Genomic DNA, 23560 nt, shown 5'->3' with positions numbered 1-23560 from the left:
ATGGGCGGCTATACTCCTTTGTGTTAGTGTCAGAATCACACCGTGCAGAAACTAACTATTCCATGCTATTCACAAACATTAATCCTACACTAACCACTCTTCATTTTCTCCTTTATCCTCATTTCATCTTCTCCTTCTGGTTTCTACTCACTTGCTGATGCACCTTCAATTACTTCAAAAGACTGGAAGTAGGGTAAATACTGAAAGGCTTTTATTCACAGTAAAATGTGACCTCCATGCAGAGTGTCTGCCCCTGGACTGAGGAGGAGGAGCAATGGCGAAATCGCCTTTATTCAGGGTTCTGTGGGAGGAGCCACAGGGGCAGTCAGCAGAGGTGGGGTGTCCAGACAGGTAACCCAGTTACACTGAGTCCTCTTTTATTGTCATTTAGAAATGCATACATGCAATTTACAGTTTCAATTAAATTTCCAGTCTGAGCGTCTCTGAGATGTAGGAAGAAACTGGACCACCAGAGGAAACCCATGGAATTCTGTGGAGAACACAAAAACTCTGCACACAGCAGAAGAGATTAAGATTGATCCCAGGTCCTTGGAGCTTTGAGGCAGCACCTCTAATAGTTTTGCCATTTAACTAAGAAATCAAAAGATACACTATCCTCTGGATTTTTGTCCTCATCCTTTTAATCGTTCTAGTAATGATTTCTCTTGGTTTATAACTCTCTGTTAAGGAAAATTGGAGCCTCATAATTGTAACCAGCTCATTTAATCTTCTCTTCAGTCTGCTGTATTCCAAAGAAACAGCCATGTTGTATTCAATTTACCTTCATAACTACAATATTCCAGTCCTGGCAACAATTACATTTTAAATCTCCTCTGCATCCACTCTAGTGGAATCCCTTCTTTCCTGTAACAGGATGGCAAGAATTGTACATAGTATTCCCCCCATAGTAGTAGTTCCCCCATAGTAAATTCTTTTGGGGGGGACTACTACACAGGGTCGAAAGAAGCTGCAGAAAGTTATGAACTCAGTCAGTTGCATCATGGGCACCAACTTGTGTAACATCCAGGACATCTTCAAAGAGCGATGCCTCAAAAAAACAGCAGCTGTTAATGACCCCTATTACCCAGGACATGCTGCCTTCTCATTCCTACCATCAGGAAGGTGGTATAGCAGGCTGAAGACACATGCTCAACCATTCAGGAACAGCTTCTTCCCTTCTGCCATCTGATTTCTGAATGGTCATTTAACCCGTGAACACTATATCACTACTTTTTTGCACTACTTACTTAATTTAACTAATATATATACACACACACACAAACTGCATTGAATTGTACTGCTGCCCCAAAAACAACAAATTTCATGACATATGTTGGTGATATTGATTCTGATAGTATTCAAACCTGCCTAGTATTGTATGCAATTCTGGCAATAACTTGCTGCTCTTTTATTCCATTACTTTGTTTACCAAAAGGCAAGCCTCCATAGTCCCTTTTTAACCACCTTAATAACTTGCCTTGCTAGGATCTTCAAGGATCTGTGCAAATATATTCCTTAGTTCAAATGTTCCTCCATATGATTCCATCTCCTGTCATTCATTTTATGTACCTTTTGCCTTATTGCACCTCACCAAATGTGTAATCTGTTAATTCTCTAGGATTAATCATCATTTCCCACACTTTACAATTTAAAGCATTCCTCTTTACAGTCAACCATTTGTCTAATTAATGAATCATCTGCGGATTTCTCCATCATGCCCCCCAATATTTAAATTTAAATTATTAATGAATATTACTAAAAAGGGAACTGTGGAGCAAGTCCTATGAAATCCCACAGATAAGTCTTGAGGTCACAAAACAGATGAGCAGTCCTTCTACTGCAGGAGTTCCCAACCTCAGTTAATGGTACGGGTACATGGAATGAAATAAGTTAGAATCCCCTGTTCTACTGAGTTCACTTGGATCCAACTTGCTAATCAGTGGACATTTTTAATGACCCCACTGGGAAATTGACAAGTACCTTGATAAAGTTCATGTGGGCTACCTCAAATGCACTTTTCTCATTAATTTTTTTATTTAAAACAGGTTTGGTCCACAGGTTCAATTTCTAAATTGGGACAGGGCGGATTTTGACAATATGATATATATTATTGTCATCATCATTATGTGTTGTTTTGTATAATGTGGACGATCATAGTCTCCATGACCATGATTGTTTTTGGCAAATTTTCCTACAGAAGTGGTTTGCCATTGCTACCTTCTTTACAAGATGGGTGACCCCAACCATTACCTATACTCTTCAGAGCTGTTTGCCCAGTGTCGATGGTCCTATAACCAGGATTTGTGATATGTACCAGCTGCTTGTACGACCATCCACCGCCTGCTCCCATGGCTGCATGCAAGCCTGATCGAGGGGGTGGGAGGGGGGAAACCAAGCAAGGAATTACTTGCCGAAGGGTGACCTGCAGGCTAGCAGAGGAAGGAGCACCTTCCACCTCCTTTGGTAGAGCACACCTCGACCCCGTCACCTGAAATATAACATAAGAGTTTGCAAAAGCTGATTGGAGTATGTTATTTGTGGTGAAAGGACTTCTGGCAAGTGGGGGGTTTTTAAAAGTGAGATCACTCTTAACAGGAATCCTGCAGGCTGAAGGGCAAGGCTCATGCCTCCCAATATTTAAATTTAAATTATTAATGTATATTACTAAAAAGGGAACCATGTAATAAGTACTATGAAATCCCACAGATAAATCTTGCAGTCACAAAAGGGCAAGAGTAGGGAACCGTGCATTCCAGATATATTGAGGGCCTTTTCAGAAAAAGAAAGGAGGCATGGGTCAGGTACAGGTAGCTGGGATCCTTTAGTACACCATAAGGAAACCGGAAGGAAAACATAGGTAGAAATAGATAGAATATTGTACCTACCAGAGCAAATGATTGTTCAATAACACCTTTTAAAAGACAGTTGGACAAATACTTGGATAGGAAAAATTTAAAAGGTTATGGGCCAGATGGGACTATCTTCGATGGACTTCTTGCTCAGCATGGACAAGTTGGGCTGAAGGGTCTGTTTCCGTGCTGTATGACTTTATGACACTTGTAATTACTATCTTTGTTTAGATAATTCAGTATCAGCACCTCTCCAATTCTCACTCTTCACTCCTGTAGCCAGGGGATATTGAGTAATTTTAGTTAGAGCTTCTGCAACTTCCTTCCTTTCTTCTTGGTATAACTTTAATCCAGGTCTGGCAAGCTATACATTTTCAGAAGTGCTAGTTCCTTAATAATTTTACTAGGCTTATCTCATTGAGCAGTTGTCTGCCTTTATAACAATGCAGGATTATCCCTGTTGTTTGAGAACACCCACATCCCCAACCTCCACATACAGGTTATGTTTTGCTCCCCTGTAGGCGTTGCTCTTATTATCTACTTGCACTTTCCATATTTTTTAAATAACTTTGGATTTTATGATACTGTGATCTTTCAGGTTATCCACCTTATTAAATTCTTGCTGTCTCCCTGTTAAACCAAAATTGTCCTGAAGTGGACAATAAGCTACTTGCTGAAGGTATTAATTCTGTGATCAGTGAGAAATGTGACATGCCTTTGAAAGGTGCAAAATTCAGTCTTTACTCTGTCCTTCTAATTATTATTTCAAGTCTTAAAAGTGTTACAGAATGAAACATTATCCACTGCTTCAAAAGTTGAGAAGCATTTAGCACTCCCAACTAAGGATAACTTTGTAAACACTTTTATTTTGCTGGGTTAAACATCTGATTCCTTTCTAATTGAATTTTGCTATCTTCTGTTCTGACATGACCTTGATTTCCTATTTGTATAAATTTCTTGCCATTGTCAGTATGTTTTAAAGCATTTATTAGTATATACAAGATGTCAAGATAAAGAGTATGCCTTTTTTCCCAGTCTAGAATAAAACATTTGGAAAAGAAAGTGAGAACTATTTTACAGGCAGTAAATAGCGCAAGGCTCGGGAGGAACCCAGAAGAGGTACAAAATAATCCTGAATGTTTTATTTACATTACTTTTTACTCAGTGTTACTTTTATTTTAATTATTATAAATGATTTTTACTTCCTTGAACACGACAGCCTGAAACGATTGCTGTATCACATGATCCAATTTCTGGAGCAGATCTGAAAAATGCAGATCCTGTGGCAAATGCAAACTATGTGGATTCATGTACAGTCCTCGAAGCTCCATCAGACCAGAAATCACAGCCTTTGCCTTATAGGAAAACTTCTGATTCTATTAATTATGAACTGAACTTGCAGAAGACTGAAAGGTATTGATTCATTTAACTATAGTTTGACATTACAATAGCATTGCATGCAGGTCATCTTAGAATTATAAGATATATAACAGCGTCTCTACTCCAGAGGTGGAACTCTATGGAACAATCGTGCTAATATGCATTTTGTGTTCAGAAATATGAGTCTGGAACATATTGTACTCCAAATTAGGCCTTACCACCATCTTATCCAATTTCAATATTTCAATATAATCTCCTGTACTAAATACATTGACTTCTGAAGGCCAATGTGCCGTAACTTTTCTTTACGACCCTATCTACCTGTGACGCCACATTCAATGAATTATGAACCTCTATTCCCAGATCCCTTTGTTCTACCATGCTCCTCAGTGTCCTACCGTTCACAGTGTAAGACCTACCCTGATTGGTCCTACCAAAGTTCAAAACCTCTACATTAAATTCCATCTGCCATCTTTAGCTCATTTTTTTTTCCAGCTGATGCAAATCCCTCTGTGAGCCATGATAACCTTCCTCACTGTCCACTACATTCCTAATCTTGGTGTCATCCACAAACTTGCTGATCCAGTTAACCACATTATCATCCAGGTCATTGATATAGGTGACAAGCAACAAAGGGCCCAGCTCCAATCCCTGAGGCACATTACGAGACACAGGCCTCCAGCTAGAGAGGCAACCATCTATTACCACTCTTGGCTTCTCACACAAAGCCAAAGTGTAATCCAATTTACCCATCTTGAATGCTGAGTGACTGAATTATTTAAATGGTGAAAGATTGCAGCATGCTGTTGTGCAGAGGGACTTGGGAGTGCTTGTTCGTGAATCGCAAAAAGTGGCTTGCAGGTACAACAGGTTATTAAGAAGGCAAATGGAATGTTGGCGTTCATTGCTAGAGGGATTGAATTCAAGAGCAGGGAGGTCATGCTGCAACTATACAGGGTACTGGTGAGGCCGCACCTGAGGTACTGTGTGCAGTTCTGGTTTCCATACTTGAGGAAGGATATAATGGCTTTGGAGGCAGTGCAGAGGAGGTTCACCAGGTTGATTCCAGGGATGAAGGGGTTAACCTATGAGGAGAGATTGAGTCGCCTGAGACTATACTCTCTGGAATTCAGAAGAATAAGAGGGTATCTTATAGAAACATACAAAATTTTGAAAGGGATAGATAAGATAGAAGTAGGAAAGTTGTTTCCATTGCAGCTCTATAAAACTCTGGTTAGGCCACACTTGGACTACTGTGCCCAGTTCTGGTCGCCTTACTATAGGAAGGATGTGGAAACATTGGAAAGGGTACAGAGGAGATTTACCAGGATGCTGCCTGGTTTAGAGAGTATGCATTATGATCAGAGATTAAGGGAGCGAGGGCTTTACTCTTTGGAGAGAAGGAGGATGAGAGGAGACATGATAGAGGTATACAGGATATTAAGAGGAATGGATGGAGTGGACAGCCAGCGCCCCTCCCCCAGGGCACCACTGCTCAATACAAGAGGACATGGCTTTAAGGTAAGGGGTGGAAGTTCAAGCGGGATATTAGATGAGGGTTTTTTACTCAGAGAGTGGTTGGTGCGTGGAATGCACTGCCTGAGTAAGTGGTGGAAGCAGATACACTAGTGAAATTTAAGAGACTACTAGACAGGTATATGGAGGAATTTAAGGTGGGGGGTTATATGGGAGGCAAGGTTTAAGGGTGGCACAACATTGTGGGCCGAAGGGCCTGTGCTGTGCTGTACTATTCTATGTTTTATTAGTAGGTGAAACTAGAACTAGGGGACATTGCCTCAAGATTCAGGGGAGAAGATTTAGGACGGAGATGAGGAGAAACTGTTTTTCCCTGAGAGTAGTGAATCTGTGAAATTCTCTGCCCAGGGAAGCAATTGAGGTTTTCTCACTAGATATATTTAAGAAACAGTTAGATAGGTTTTTACATAGTAAGGGAACTAAGGGTTATGGGGAAAAGGCAGGTAGATGGAGCTGAGTTTACGGACAGATCAGCCTTGATCTTATTGAATGGCGGGGCAACTCCTGCTTCTATTTCTTATGTTCTTATGTTGAACCTTCTTGACTAGTCTTCCATGTGGGACCTTGTCAAATGCCTTGCTAAAGTCCCATGCAGACAATTCCACTGCCTTGCCTACATCCACTCGCTCTGGTAACTTCCTTGACAAACTCTAAGATTGGTTGGACATGACCTCCCACGCACAAAGCCATGCTGACTTTCCTTAATTAGTCCACGTCTATCGAAATACTTATATATCCAGTCCCTTAGAATACCTTCCAGTAAGTTTCCCCACAACTGATATCAGACTCACCGGTCCATAAATTCCTGGTTCCTGAGTTTGTTTTAAACAGTGGAACAACAGTGGCTATTCTCCAATCCTCTAGTACCTCTTGTGTCGCTGAGGGTGATTTCAATATCTGTGCTAGAGCCCCAGCAATTTCTGTACTTGCCTCCTGTAGCGACTGAGGGAACACCTTGTCAGGTTCTGGGGATTTATCCGTCCTGATTTGCCTGAAGGTAGCAAAGACCTCCTCTGTAATCTGCACAGGATCTATGACCCCTTTGCCTCCTTTCTATAAACTCTGTGTCCATCCCTTGAGTAAATACAGATGGAAAAAATTTATTTAAGATCTTCCCATCTGTTCTAGCTCCACAAATGGATTACCATTCTGGTCTTCCAGAGGACCATTTTTGTCCCTTGCAATCCTTTTGCTCCTAACATATCAGTAGACTCTCTCAGGATTCTCCTTCACTTTGTCTGCTAGAGCAACTCAATGCCTTCTTTTAGCCCTTCTGATTTATTTCTTAAGTGTTCTCTTGCATTTCTTATACTCCATAAGCACCTCATTTCTTCCTACCTGCCTAAACCTGCTATGCACTTCCTTTTTTTCTCTTACCCAGGGCTTCAATATCTCTGGAAAACCAAGGTTCCCTGCATCTATTATCTTTACCTTTTATTCTGACAGGCACATATAAGCTTTGTACTGTCAAAATTTCCCTTTTGAAGGTTTCCTAATTACAAAGCACACCTTTGACAGAAGCAGGCAGTCCCAATCAATACCTGCCAGATCATTTCTGATAACATTAAAATTTGCCTTTCATCAATTTAGAATCTCAACCTGCGGACCAGACTTCTGTTGGGATATTTACTTTGAAACTAATGGCATTGTGGTCACTAGATGCAAAGTGTAACCCTACACAAATATCTGTCACCTGCCCTGTTTCTTTCCTTAATAGCAGATCCAGTATTGCATGTTCTCTCATTGGGCCTTCTACATACTGATGTAGGAAACTTTCTTGATCCCATTAGTCATCTCTATCCCATCTAGTCCTTTTACAGTATGGGATTCTCAGTCAATAAGTGGAAAGTTAAAATCACCTACTATAACAACCTTATGCTTCTTGCAACAGTCTGCGATCTCTTTACAAATGTGTTCCTCTGGCCGGCAGGTGGCACAATGACATCGGCGCCTGACCCGGGAGCAGAGGTTCCCGGACTTGAAACCAGTCGGGTCCGCTCCCGAGTACGCATTTCATCCGTGCCGGGTTGAGTGTCAAAATCTCAATGCAACCTCGTAAAATAAAGGAAAATACTGCGAAAATGTCTGTGTGAGGAGTGGCGCGCCACACAGTCTCTCTCTGTCTCGTTCTGTGCCATGTAAAAAAAAAGGCATGAAAAAGACATCATCACGGACACACACACAGATGCGCACGCACGCACACGCAGGCATACGCAAAAAAAAACAAATGTGTTCCTCTAAATCCCTAGGACTGTTGCAAGGTCTGTAATATAGCCTCATTAACATGGACATAGTTTCTTTATTTCTTAGTTCTGTAATGCCTCACTAGACAAGTCCTCTAGTTCAGCAGTCCCCAACCACCGGGCCGTGAGGAAATGATATGATTTGGTGATATGAGACAGCTGCACCTTTCCTCATTCCCTGTCACGCCTACTGTTGAGCTTGAATACACGCGAGATCATTACCCGCGCGTCATCCATGTCAGCGAGGGAAGGAGATCAACTCCTCGAGCTTGCAAATGACAGCGGGCCGAAAAGTATGTTTGACGTAACATCTCTGCCGGCATTCTGGATCAGAGTCAAGGCTGAATATCCTGAGATAGCCACGAAAGCACTGAAAACGTTGCTTCCATTTCCAACATATCTCTGCAATGAATGCAATGAAAACTAAATTGCGGAATAGACTGGACATAAGGAACCCCCTTCGAGTATCGCTGTCTCCCATCATCCCTGGATGGCACCGTCTTGTTGCAGGGAGCAAGTATTCAGTCCAGGGCTCCCACTGATTCAGCGTTATTGGTGTGTTACAATGATTTTGTATGTTCATACGGGGAAAATATGTGCTGTGTGTTTAATATCCAAACGTTACTTAAAATGTTATGATGCTATTGACTTATAAGTGACTTATATAACCATATAACAATTAAAGCACGGAAACAGGCCATCTCTGCCCTTCTAGTCCATGCCGAACGCTACTCTCACCTAGTCCCAATCTCAAAATAATCTGCAGATGCTGCTGTCAAAGGAACACTCACAATGCGCTGGAGGAACTCAGCAGGTCAGTCAGCATCAGTTGAAAAGATTAGTCGACGTTTCGGGCCGAAACCCTTCGTCAGGACTGAAGGAAGGACTTTGGGGAGGGTTTGAAGAATGCTGGTAGTTGAAAAAAAACAGTAATTTGAAAGACAAATGGGTGGGGGGGGAAGCAGGGAGGTGATTGGCAGGAGAACAATGCACAGTAGTAGAAGGAGGCAGAACTATGAGGGAGGTGATGTGAAATAGGGATAGAGGAAGGGAGGGGGAGGGAATTACCAGAAGTTGGAGAATTCTATGTTCATACCAAGGGGCTGGAGACTACCTAGACGGTATATGAGGTGATGCTCCTCCAACCTGAGTTTAGCCTCATCATGGCAGTAGAGGAGGCCATGTATGGACATATCTGAATGGGAATGAGAAGCAGAGTTGAAGTGGGTGGCTACCGGGAGATCCTGTCTGTTGTGGCAGACGGAGTGGAGTTTCACATCACCTCCCTCATAGTTCCACCTCCTTCTACTACTGCGCATTGTTCTCCCGCCAATCACCTCCCTGCTTCCCCTTCCCCACCCCTTTGTCTTTCAAATTACTGTTTTTTTCAACTACCAGCATTCTTCAAACCCTCCCCAAAGTTCTTCCTTCAGTCCTGACGAAGGGTTTCGGCCCGAAACGTCGACTAATCTTTTCAACTGACGCTGACTGACCTGCTGAGTTCCTCCAGCACATTGTGAGTGTTCCTCTCACCTAGTCCCACCGATCTGCACTCAGCCCATAACCCTCCATTCCTTTCCTGTCCATATACTTATCCGATTTTTCTTCAAATGATAATATCGAACCTGCCTCTACCACTTCTACTGGAAGTTCGTTCAATACTTACTTCAAGCTCCCCTGTCCTCCTCTGATAATTGACTTATCGCTATATTCATGCAAGGAAAATATGCACTGTGTGTTTAATATTAAATTCGTTAGATAAACCCTTTTAGAAACAAAATTGAGTGTATTAGCCACTTATCACCTATATTCCGGTCATGATTAACACCACCCCCACCCCCGAACAGAATCGCCAAGAACGATTTGTAGAAAAAATCAGCACATACACGCATGCACACTGGTGCCCACGCAAGGCTTCATGGCCATTGTAGTCTTTCTCGGGGTAAACACAACGTACTTGACTGCTACTCTTGTCCCCCCCACCCCAGGTCGGCCGGTCTGCATTGCAAAAAAGGTTGGGGACCCCTGCTCTAGTTTTTTGTCCTGATGGAGCACTGTCATGACATTTTCCCTGGCTAGTAACACCACCTCTCCTCCTTTAATCCCTCCTGTTCTGTCAAGTCTAGAACAACGGAACCCCGGAAAAACAGAGAAGCAGGCCCTTCCGCTCAGAGTTCATAATGATTGAGCACCTACCCTAATCCTGCCCAAACCCATTCCCTCACATTCCCATCAATCCTACTTGCTTAAGCAATTTACAGTAACCAGTTTACCGAAATGCCCATACATTTTTTGGGTGGCAGAAAACCCACAGAGAGAAGCTGCAAACCCGAGGAAGAAGGTGCAAACTCCACACAACAATCATTGGTGGTTAAAATTTATCTTGGGTTACTGGAACTGTGAGAGCACTGCTCCACCCCATCATACAAAGCTACATACAGACTTCACCCAAGTCAGTCCCTTCTCACATTTTGTTGCATCTCCTATTATACTGCCCCATCATCCATCCAGAATACAGAACTCCTTCTTTCCCTCCAAGTTTTAATGGATCCAAAGAAACCTACCTTAACACTGTTTCCTGACTGTCGACAAGTGTACTTACTCATATACATTGCTATTATTTTTATTTTTCTTGGCTCAAGCTAATAAAACCTGAGATACAAACACTCAATTTCTCAATTGCTAGGAACTTCTGGACTATTCTAGTGGTGTTTAGTATCTATTAAGTAAGTTATTCTTGCTTGTTTATCCTGTATTATATCCAGATGATTATTATGAAATGTGCAGTCTGTAATAATAGATCAGTCATAAAATAATTTGTGGGACTCTGACTCTAAAATTGGATCGGGCTTGTGTTTATAATAAGATATGGTTTCTTTTGAGTTTGTATTTTAAAACAAGATTTTGGTGAATGATGTTTGCCATTTGATTGTGTCTGTGTAAGTAATCAGATTAAGCTAAAATGCTGCTGGATCCTGTAATATGTTGGATTGTTTCTGGTTTCCCTTGCCATTTTCTGCATTTGACGTCTTGAACTTGTTGGTCTTTTATTGTGTATTTTTGATTATTTTTTGTGTTAACCACCTGGTCCTATACTGCCACAAGGAACCCTTCTATTCCTGGGAAGAGGCCCCCAGTTCTGAGCCTGGCATTCAACGTTTCCTTGTTGACATCTAGTCTGCTCTGATCATAGGGATGCCCTCCATAGAGGGTCAAGCTCTTCCACTGCTTAACTTTTTCTTCAATAGTGATAATTCCTTCCATTTTTTTTCTGGGTTGTGCTCTCATTTAAGTTTAGTGGCGTGTAGAAATGCATATTCTGGTGTGTAGACTTCAGTCCGAATTGCATAAGCTTGTATGAAGTCCTGATTCCTGTTTTCATTGATGAAAGTATATCCTTGAATTTTATCTGACTGTTGTGTAGATCTTTAATGTCTGTTAGTCCCTGGAAATGAACCTGGGTTGCTGTTGTTGTTTTGTGCTACACAAACTCTTATGCTACCCTGCCCCCCCCCCAACTCCCCGTCTCATGGTAGTACTGCAGTTAGTAAACCACCTTATGGTGGCAGCAGTCACCAATCAGGGTTCGATTCCATTGGTATCTCTCACCACGTGGGCTTCCTCTTGGTGCTCCGGTTTCTTCCGACATTTGAAAGACTTAGGATTAGTGAGTTGTGGGCATGCAATGCTGGTGCCACTATACTATGTGGCAACACCTTCAGGCTGCGATGCACAGTCCTCACTGATTGTACAGTTTTCCAAAAAAAAAGACATGCAGTTCCTTCTATTTCTAATTTAATAGTCGGCCAAAAAGTTCAGTGAAAAATAAGAACACATTCAGTTTTAATTATTCTTAAGAGGAAATGTTGCAGCTAGCTTCCAGAAGGGTAAGGTCAGAGATGTAGAAATACTCTCCTGTAATACAAACCCCATTTCCAGAAAAGTTGGGATATTTTCCAAAATGCAATAAAAACAAAAATCTGTGATATGTTAATTCACGTGAACCTTTATTTAACTGACAAAAGTACAAAGAAAAGATTTTCAATAGATTTACTGACCAACTTAATTGTATTTTGTAAACTTACACAAATTTAGAATTTGATGGCTGCAACACACTCAACAAAAGTTGGGATGGAGGCATGTTTACCATTGTGTTACATCACCTTTCCTTTTAATAACACTTTTTAATCATTTTGGAACTGAGGATACTAACTGTAGTAGATTTGCAATTGGAAATGTTGTCCATTCTTGCTTGATATAAGACTTCAGCTGCTCAACAGTCCGTGGTCTCCGTTGTCTGATTCTCCTCTTCGTGATGCGCCATTCATTTTCAGAGTCAATGGTACCTTCACATACATGCAACTCACCCATGCCGTGGGCACTGATGCATCCCCATACCATCACAGATGCTGGCTTTTGCACCTTCGCTGATAACAATCTGGATGGTCGTTTTCATCTTTGGCACGGAGAACTCAACGCCCGTTTTTTCCGAAAACTAGCTGAAATGTGGACTCATCTGACCACAGTACACGGTTCCAGTCTCTCGGTCCATCTGAGATGAGCTCAGGCCCAGAGAACTCGCCGGCGTTTCTGCATAGAGTTGATGTATGGCTTCCTCCTTGCGTAAGATGCAGCGACAGACTGTGTTGAGTGACAATGGTTTTCCGAAGTACTCCCGAGCCCAGGGAGTAATTGTCACAGTAGCATGACGGTCTCTTAGTCAGTGCCGCCTGAGGGCTCGAAGATCACGCGCATTCAACAGTGGTTTCCAACCTTGCCCTTTACGCACTGAGATGTCTCTGAATTCTCTGAATCTTTTCACAATATTATGTACTGTAGATGTTGAAAGACCTACATTCTCTGCAATCTTGCATTGAGAAATGTTCCTTTTGAACTGACTAACAACCCTCTCACGAATTTTGGCACAAAGGGGTGAGCCATGACCCATCCTTGCTTGCAAAGACTGAGCCTTTGACGGACGCTACTTTTATACCCAGTCATGATACCTCACCTGCTACCAATTAGCCTGCTTAATGTGGAGTCTTCCAAACCGGTGTTACTTGAATATTCTATGCACTTTTCAATCTTATTTTAACTCTGTCCCAACTTTTGTTGAGTGTGTTGCAGCCATCAAATTCTAAATTTATGTATATTTACAAAATACAATTAAGTGGTCAGTAAAACTATTGAAAATCTTTTCTTTGTACTTTTATCAGTTAAATAAAGGTTCACATGAATTAACATATCACAGATTTTTGTTTTTATTGCATTTTGGAAAATATCCCAACTTTTCTGGAAATGGGGTTTGTACTTAAGCTTAAAGTCACACCTAAGCCTACCCACATCCATGGTGTCGTATAATTTCGCAATTGCCTTCCTTTCAAGTATCCTTGTTTCCTTTGCCTTTAAATATTGAAGCCAGTGTCAGAATGGGAGATGTGAATGAAGCAAATCATATTTGCAAAATGGACATACAAGTGTTGCACATTTTGCAAAAGCAATTAAAAATTGGTATCTTACAAGACAAAACTACAAAAATAAATTTGGAATCAATGAAATTAAAACAAGGTAATGTTTAAAAGAACCAGTGATTCACTCCATCGTATTACTGGCTAGATTATATAGATGGCTGAACTAATATTCTTTTCCTTTCAATATTTCTCTTTAGAACTTCAAATTCTGTGCCTGCAGTTGCAAAGAATACAAGGAATATTCCATTGCCAAAGTATTTGGACACTGTAATGCCGGCAAATACACACTGCTGTGGTAACTAACTTAAATAAGAAGGAGATGGAATTATTAGACCTGCCTGGTAAATCAGATATTGGATTGAAACAGCCCATCACTATACAGTTTATTACTGGTACCCTCTGCTAATCCTGAACTGTCTCGTCATATTGACAAAATAATGAGTGGAACTGAAGCTCTGCCCCTCAAGGGAAATGGAGTTGGCCGTGGTCTCTAGTTTGAGAAAGTTATTGATACTGAACTAGAGTGGGAGGCTGCATAGACAAACCACCCTTTCTGCTGGCTACACTCAGCAATGGTATATGAGTGAAATATGACGAAATTGTAAAACAATTTTAGCAGGGTATCCCCAATCCCCATCTTGCTTTCAGCAGATACTGGGTTGGATCAATGTGCGTGGCCATGAAAGTTTCAGGAAAACCCCGGTGGAAATTACGAGTGGGAAGAGCTGTTTGTCTATAAATTTGAAAGAGTGCACAGAAGTGAGATTTGCATCTTAGTAAAGGCACAAAGAGATGCTAAAAAAGGATGATGAAATTAATAATAAATGAGGCTGTATTGCTTCCTTGGAGATCTGAATAAACAGTCCCAAAATTGTATTGGCACTAGTATTTAGTTGGAGAACAATGAAGAGTTAAGGGAAACTTTACTCATAGACCCTAAAAAATTTTTATACAGAGCATTTTTCATCAGCCAGTAAATGAAGGAACAAGATTTAATATATTTAATTTAGTGCACTATATATATTGGCATCTTGTGATTTAACGTGTCATAACGTTGTTGATATAAATGCAATTACGTTGATCAGAATAGACTACTTCCTCTGACTTTTCAAATACTTGTCTGGAATTCTCAACTCTTCATCAATAATGCAATAAACGATCAATTTTCTTGTCCCCATTCAAATATCATAAAGATGTCATTTTTTAAGAAAGTTGTTTGTTGTCTTTATCCGAAGGAGTCCTGAACTTCCTGCAGGAAACACAAACAACATCATATTTTATTTCTACTATTGGCGGTAGTTTCCAATTATTCTGTGCCAGGTAATTAACATTTGACTTTTGATTCTGTTATAGTGGAAAATGATCCACTGTGTCTCATATTATATCAAACAGCTCGGTGGTTATTCAATAATGTCTTCCTTTAGTGACATTATCAAGTCAAGTCTGAATATATCTTACAACCAACTATGTTTTCTCATAATATCTTTAGCTTAAATGATGCATGTTTGGAAATTCTACCGCCAATATTGATGGATGAGCATTTAACACATGTCAATCACCCTCCTGTTGTTTCAAAGGTAGCACTCACTGTTTAATATTATAAGATCGCCATACAAATATATTCAACCCAGGTGGGAGGGTCTGATATATGAAATATCTGCTCAGACAGCTGTCTAACAATTCCAAGAATAACTATATTTGTTAGTAGGTTGTTTTTTTTCCAATAAATTTGGAACAGTTCATTAGCCATTCTAACTCTAATTGAACAGTGTTAATGGGATCGGCATTTACTTTGGACTTCTTTTGTTAACATAGGCGTAGCTTCAAAAACAACAGAAGGGAACACAGAGTCCCCAGACACCCTGGTTTGGCAACCTAATAGGAAAGAAGAACTAGGTAATACAAGACAGGTAGGTCAGAAATGCTTCTTTGCGGGGAATGTTTTGGTTTTATTGAATTTTTTTTGCAAGAGTTGCTAGTTAGGAACAACCAACTCAATAAATTATGTAATGAATAAAATCAGACATTTAGCATAAGAATCACATAGTTATTAGATTTACATATTGTAAATTTACAGTTATATTTAATTATCCTGAAGAAAGGTCTCAAACCGAAAAGTTGACTTTTCCATATACGCTGCCTGACCTGCTGAGTTCCTCCAGCATTCTGTGTGTTTGTTGATTTGGATTTCCAGCATCTGCAGACTTTCTTGTGTTTACAATCATATTTAACTTAAATATAGTTGATAATTAGTCTTAAATGGTTATCTAAAATGAACAATGTTGATTTAATTTGGAAATTGCTTTTTTTGTTAACAGTGATTAATTTTACAGTCATTAGCAAAATAATAGCATAGCTAAGAATTAGGTATCATGTAGCATCTCATTTCAAAATGATATAACTAAATGTTATGGAAAACATGTAAAAGTAGAAAATAATAGAAATGGTGTTCAGACGAGGCAGTATCTATAGAAAGGGAAACAGACTTAATGTTTCCAGATTGATCACCTTTTTTCTGAACCATTCAATTAATTTAATGTATGATATCTTGCCACATGAGAATTAACAGATCTCTTAATTAAGTTGGATATCTGTGATTATCTGAGACAAATTATTCATTGACCCACTGTGCCACATAAACTGTAAGCGTTAGGAAATAAATGGAGTTTATCTATATTATAATCAGTAAGGCATATATTAAAACTGAGTTGTCGGGAGATGCATCACTGATCATTTAATTAATACACAGTGCCTAAATATTCTGTTTTCCAGGAAAGTAATGCGACAAGTAGTGAAATAATAATTGATCTTACAGAAAGTAATGAACAATCATAGTCAGGAAAAAGGTACTCCTTGCTTTTTTATGATTCAAAGCTATAACTGAAAATCAATATCTTATTTGGGAATGTTGCCTTTTAATCTGGTGAATTTTAATGTACAAAATGAATAATATGGGTGTTCTTATAATAAATCTGTACACAACATAAAATATTGTGTGAATCAAGCACAAGTGTAATTTCAAGCATGGTGTTCAGCTTAAAGTCATGCATTCTACCCAATTCCCTAGCTGCCTCGTGCTTTTGAACTATTGGTAAATGAGATCACTCCAATGGTAAGGAATGAGCTCACAAGCTTAAGATGGTGAATTAGTCTGGGAGGAGATAGAAATATTAAGGGTAAGAAGTCAGTGTTGTGAGTAATATATGTTCCTAACAGTAACTATACTGTAGGCATAATCGGCAGCTATTTGTTGCCTTCACCTACCAGTGTCTGTCATTATCTCTACCCTTTCCTCTTTGTGTCCATCTGCCAATCAGTCATCGCACCTGGGTTCACTTATCATTTACCAGCTTTTCTCCATCCTCCTCTCCTCCTTACCCTGGCTATTTTCCCTCTTTTAGTCCAGATAAAAGGTCTTGACATGGAACATTGACCGCCCATTTCCCTCTAAAGATACTGCTTGATCCACAGAATCGCTTCAGCAGCTCTTTTTTTGCGTATCGTTTATCATTTACAGGTCTCACTGAAACATGAACTTGATCAGTAGTAAGCATCTGACACAAATGTTGGTACATCTTGTATTCACAGCTCATTGTTCTTGCTGCTTTTAAAGAAGCTGGGAGCTCTGAAATTGAGAAGCTTTGATGCTGATATATCTTGGAGGTTGTTCTGTTTTACCAATACGCTGATAGTAAACTACAAACCCCATTTCCAGAAAAGTTGGGATATTTTCCAAAATGCAATAAAAACAAAAATCTGTGATATGTTAATTCACGTGAACCTTTATTTAACTGATAAAAGTACAAAGAAAAGATTTTCAATAGTTTTACTGACCACTTAATTGTATTTTGTAAATATACATAAATTTAGAATTTGATGGCTGCAACACACTCAACAAAAGTTGGGACAGAGTTAAAATAAGATTGAAAAGTGCACAGAATATTCAAGTAACGCTGGTTTGGAAGACCCCACATTTGACCCCTTTGTGCCAAAATTCGTGAGAGAATTGGTAGTCAGTTCAAAAGGAACATTTCTCAACGCAAGATTGCAGAGAATGTAGGTCTTTCAACATCTACAGTACATAATATTGTGAAAAGATTCAGAGAATTCAGAGACATCTCAGTGTGTAAAGGGCAAGGCCGGAAACCACTGTTGAATGCGCATGATCGTCGAGCCCTCAGGTGGCGCTGCCTAAGAAACCATCATGCTACTGTGATAATTATAGCCACCTGGGTTCGGGAGTACTTTGGAAAACCATTGTCACTCAGCACAGTCCGTCGCTGCATCCAGAAATGCAACTTGAAACTGTATTATGCAAGAAGGAAGCCATATATCAACTCTATGTAGAAACGCCGGCGAGTTCTCTGGGCCCGAGCTCATCTCAGATGGACCGAAATACTGTGGAACCATGTGCTGTGGTCAGATGAGTCCACATTTCAGCTAGTTTTTGGAAAAACGGGCGTCGAGTTCTCCGTGCCAAAGGTGAAAATGACCATCCAGATTGTTATCAGCGAAGGTGCAAAAGCCAGCATCTGTGATGGTATGGGGGTGCATCAGTGCCCACGGCATGGGTGAGTTGCATGTATGTGAAGGTACCATTGACTCTGAAAATGAATGGTGCATCATGAAGAGGAGAATCAGACAACGGAGACCACGGACTGTTGAGCAGCTGAAGTCTTATATCAAGCAAGAATAGACAACATTTCCAATTGCAAATCTACTACAATTAGTATCCTCAGTTCCAAAACGATTAAAGAGTATTATTAAAAGGAAAGGTGATGTAACACAATGGTAAACATGCCTCTATCCCAACTTTTGTTGAGTGTGTTGCAGCCATCAAATTCTAAATTTGTGTATATTTACAAAATACAATTCAGTTGGTCAGTAAAACTATTGGAAAATCTTTTCTTTGTACTTTCGTCGGTTAAATAAAGGTTCACGTGAGTTAACATATCACAGATTTTTGTTTTTATTGCATTTTGGAAAATATCCCAACTTTTCTGGAAATGGGGTTTGTAGAAGAGAATTTTTTTAAAAATTTAAACGGATTAGGATCAAGTGAAGCTGAAAAATGAAAGCAGAGCAGGAAGATAAACTTTTGGTTGTTGAATCTGTGGATGTGTGACAAAGGCATGTGGAGATCATCTTTTCAATTGTTGCATTATTATTGAAATTTTTAACAAAGATGGAACATAATTGAAATACTGCATACCAGAATACTTGTGAATCAAATAAATAATAACTGTATATTTCTATATTTATTTATGTTCCCTCTCAATCTGCAGCTCCTACTACAATTTCAACAGGAGATCTACTTCCTAAACTCAATACCTCAAGCCATCCCAGGAGCCTGCAGTATATCCAACGCATGTGAAAAGTGGAATTGCAATCTCCTGGAATGCTGCAGATGTTCAACAGACTTGTTCCTGTATATACAGTTTTGTGATACTGTGCATAGCATGATGATCCTAGTCTGAAGTGCCTATCACAATGGAAAATATTTGGAGAGGCAAAAGCTGTCCTTCCACTTGCACTTTGTTTCTGTTTGTACTTGAAATTTAATATTTTACTAACTCAAGCGGAAGACGTCCATTGTTATTTTGTCTTTTTCTGTGAATCACAAGCTTTTTGCTTATTGGAACCTAAAGATTACGCTGAAGAAATCCATATCAATCATTTGTTATCGCATTGCTTATGCAAAAATACTAAAAACAAAAACAACTTTAGTTTATTGTGAACCGCTCTTTAAGGATTAATTACTGAGGAAATTTTGGTCTTGTTCTGCCTAAGTTTGTTAAAAACAAATGTGTTTAAGCATTTGTCAATGTGGTGTTCATTTTTGAACAGAAGTAAATATGTGTTCATATGTAAACATTTAACTTGTCCCACTAAATATGTCATGCTGTTGTTAGCAAGTTTTTAGTTAGCAATTAGTTGTTAGTTTCAAAAATAGAAGAAAAAATGTCCAACCAAATTTTCAAGTGTATTAAATGACTGTTAATTAACAATGGTGCTTCCTTCACTCTTGAGACAATGTGTTTTTCTAAAGTCTGCCGTTCTGCATGTAAATTGGTACACATTTAAAATTGCAGGATGATTTAGTAGCTAGTAGTTGTAAAGCAATTACTTGTACAAATACTGTTTTATTTTGAACATTAAAATGATTAAACTACAGTTCTTATTGAAGAAAGCAGTGTAAGTGCTTCCATTGGTATTCAGATTAATTGTTTTATAAATGTATAAGCCATTTAACATTAACTAGAGAATAGTTATCAGAATTTCTTGCATTGCAGCATCATTAGAACTTTAATTCTAGAAGTAAAAATCTTTTTAGCAAATCATGCTTTTTAAATATTGCATATTAGAAGAACACGTTCCATTAGTTCAGCTATTGTTAAATGATACCTTCAACATATTCTGTATTGATGGTTTAACAATGTGTTGATAGAAACAGCTGTGGTGCCTATGGAACAAACATGGGTAAATCTCATTTCCTCCACTACAACTTTTAAAAGTCGTATTGTTTGCTCAGGGAGGTATGGTCAGCATATCTGGAGTTGGTTAATATATTATTTTTCCATAAGTGAATACTCAGTAAATTATTCTCACTTCCCCTTTCCTCTATTTGTTTCTCACTTTTCCAGTTCTAATGAGTGAATTAAAATGTTACTTGTTTCTCTGTTCACAGATGCTGCCTGACCAGACTATCCCCCACATCTTATGTTTTTTTTTAAAATGTCTTATATAATCATCAGCAGCCAAGAATGTCATAAGCACCTGACCATAGCATAGTAGTAAGCTCTTCCTTATGAAAACTAGTATTTCATTATAAGGAAATGCTGTATTAACTAGTGCTGCAGTGCTGTTGGTGTTGTTATACAGATAAATGGACATCTAAGGTAATTTATGATTCTAGAAAAAGCATAATTTATATCTTCAACAGTGATTCACATCATTATTGCTCATTCTGCGTAGCATCTGCATAAGCAAGCTTTGTTCATCGTGGGGCTATCTAAGCAATCTCAGAATGAACAGACCTTTATAGGATACACAGTCATAAAAAAACTACAGCACAGAAACAGGCCCTTCAGCCCATCTAATCCAAAAAAAGAGTCGGAGTAAAAAACCTCCCACTTTTTTATTCTGACTCATCTTTTTTTCCCCAGTCCTGATGAAGGGTCCTGGCCCGAAACGTTAACTGTACTCTTTTTCAAAGATGCTGCCTGGCCTGTAGAGTTCCTCCAGCATTTTGTGTGTGTTGCCTGGGTTTCCGGCATCTGCTGACTTTCTTGTTCATGATTGGTCTTTTAACCCTCCTGATTTTATTTTTAAGTTGTCTTTTGCATTTTTTATTCTCACATACCTCAGGGACTCAATATTTCTTGAAAACCAAGGTACCCTAAACCTGTTATCCTTGCCTTTTATTCTAACGGGCACTTACAAGCTTTGTACACTCAAAATTTCACATTGGAAGGCCTCCCACTTACCAAGTACACCTTTGCCAGGAAACAGCCAGATCCTTTCTGATACCATCAAAATGGCCTTTCTCCAGTTTTGAATCCCAACCCGAGGACCAAACTTACCCTTTTCCGTAATTACCTCGAACACATCCTAGGTGTTGTTTTGGTTGTTAATGCAAGCAATGCATTTCACTGTATCTTTAAATGTACATGTACCATGTAAAGCTAATTATTAATCTATTCCCTCTGGAACCAGAACTTCAGCTTCCTTGTTGGGAGACTACAGTCAGTGCAGATCAGTGATCACATTTCCTCAGTGACCACTCTAGAGTGCGTGCTTAGCTCACTGCTCTACTTTTTCTAGAGTCGTGACTGTGTAGCCAAGCACAGTTCAAACACCATCTGTAAATCCATTAATGTGATATTGTTGTTGGCAGAATATCACAGGGATGAGATACATCAGCTGGTTGAATGGTGTTGCATCAACAACCTCACTTAGTGTCAGCAAGAACTAGGAACTGATTGTGGACTTCGGGAAGGGGGGAGTCAGGAGAACATATCAATACTCATTGAGGGGTCTGGTGATCTGGATGTCAGCATCTCAGAGGATCTATTCTAGCACACGATATTGATGCAATCATTGAAGGAGGCATACCAGCAGCTATACTTCATTAGGAGTCTGAGGAGATCCAGCGTGTCACCAAAGGCTTGGAAATTTCTATAGATATACCATGGAGACCCTTCTGACTGGTTGGAACACAGAGTGGTATGGACTCTCTAATGCACAGGATCAAAAGAGATGACAGAGGGTTATAGAAGTCAGCCAGTTCTAACGTGCACATCCCTCTCCAACATCAAGGAAGTCTTCAAGATGTGGTACCTCAAGAAGGCAGCATCCATCATTAAGGACCCTCATCATCCAGGACATGCCCTCTTCTCATTACTATCATTACACGAACCTGAAGATGCACACTCAATATTTTAGTAACAGCTTTACCTCTCTGCCATCAGTTTATCTGAAACAGTCCCAAAACCCATGTTATTTGCTTAGTATTGTACATTATAGATTTTATGACTGCACCGTACTGCTGCTGTAAAACAAATTTCATGTCATGTCAGTGATAATGAATCTGATTTTGATTATTAATTACTTCAGCTCAAAGTATTAAATTAATGATATTAAATTCCCTGTGGTTATACAGTATATACCATACGATAGTCAAACTAATTCATTTGAGTGGCTACACTACACTGGATGTCTAGGTTCTCACAATAATTAGCAACAGTTCTAAAACGTATTCACAGTACCTTAGGCTCCTCTTTTCCAGCCACCTCAGGTTATACCAGTGCTGCATTGTGATTAACATCCTTGCATTAAAGTAAAAGAAAGCTCAGGTCTAAGCTTTTGGGCCAAGACCAACTTCTTTACCTTCCTTAGAACTGGTGTTACATAATTAAAAATAAGTTATTCAAAAGTTTTGAATCCATGCTCTTCGTATATTCCAAACAGTTGATGACATCCTGATGGCATAAACATTTCTCCAACTTCTAGTAATCTCTCCTCCATATTCCTCTCCTTACCCACTTTCTTATTCTGGCTTCTGTGTCCTTCCTTTGCAGTCCTGATGAAAGGTGTTGGCCTGAAACATCGACTGCCTTTTCTTTTCTATGGATGCTGCATGGCCTGCTGAGTTCCTTCAGCATGTCGTGTGTGTTACTCTGGATTTGCAGCATCTGCAGAATTTGTGATTACAAAACTCTTTAGAACTGTTCATTCTGTTTTCCAGTTTGTGTTTCCATAAAACCATATTGTTTCCTGATCGGTCAGGGCATCAAAAGATATGGCAAGAAGGGAGGGGGATGGGGTTGAGTGGGATCTGGGATCAGCCATGATGGGATGGCAGAGCAGGCTCGATAGGCTGAATGTTCTAATTCTGCTCCTATGTATTAGGGTCTTATAGACTGTAGACAATTTGAGTGAAACCATAAGTTACAGGAGCAGAATTAGGCCATTTTGCCTATTGAGTGTGCTCCATCATGGCTGATCTAATTTTCTTCTCAGCTGCAGTCTCCTACCTTCTCCTCATAGTCTAGTGCAGTTTTTATGTTTTACGTAGTCTAATGTTGCCTTGTGCTGTCTCACATAGTCTAGTGTAGTTTTGTGTTGTTTCATGTAGCACCATGGTCCTGGAGGAACATCGTTTCGTTTTTACTGTGGACAGCACCAGCAGCTTATGGTCAAAATGACAATAAACTTGACTTGACTTTATATCCCTACATGCCCTGACCACTCAAGAATCTATCAACCTTTGCCTTAAATATACATAAAGACTTGGCCTCCACAGCTGTCTGTGGCAACAAATTCCACAGATTCACCACTCTCTGGCTAAAGAAATTCCTCCTCATCTCTGTTCTAAAAGAACATCCCTCTATTCTGAGGCTGTCCTCTGGTATTAAAATCTCCCACCATAGGAACCACCAGATGACTGATCACATGCTGATGCAAAGTAGATCACAAGGAGGCAAGAGCAAAGGAGATTGAATTTCAGACAAGCTGGACTCATTTCTGTTATTTATCAGGGGCGGGGGGGTGGCATAAATTGACAATGTAAACAAATTAG

General features: G+C 39.6%; 1 protein-coding gene across 2 annotated transcripts in view; it reads left to right on the top strand.

Moving 5' to 3' along the window:
- The window catches only part of LOC140203478 (uncharacterized), a 34343-nt gene extending 14795 nt beyond the window's left edge, over positions 1–19548 (top strand). The window contains exons 4-9 of one of the 2 annotated variants that reach the window (XM_072269550.1): positions 3885–3968; positions 4069–4262; positions 13677–13774; positions 15295–15389; positions 16252–16325; positions 18765–19548. In XM_072269550.1, the coding sequence (XP_072125651.1) occupies positions 3885–3968; positions 4069–4262; positions 13677–13774; positions 15295–15389; positions 16252–16314 (534 nt within the window). In that variant the 3' untranslated portion in view covers positions 16315–16325; positions 18765–19548. Of the gene's footprint in view, positions 1–3884; positions 3969–4068; positions 4263–13676; positions 13821–15294; positions 15390–16251; positions 16326–18764 lie in introns of those variants that run through there. The other variant, XM_072269551.1, reaches the window with a different exon arrangement.
- The last annotated feature ends 4012 nt before the right edge of the window (positions 19549–23560 follow it).

This window comes from Mobula birostris, chromosome 9 (assembly GCF_030028105.1).
Source record: "Mobula birostris isolate sMobBir1 chromosome 9, sMobBir1.hap1, whole genome shotgun sequence".
NCBI lineage: Eukaryota > Metazoa > Chordata > Chondrichthyes > Myliobatiformes > Myliobatidae > Mobula > Mobula birostris.
Note: the sequence above shows the minus strand (reverse complement) of the source record. Positions and strands in the feature narration are given on the sequence as shown.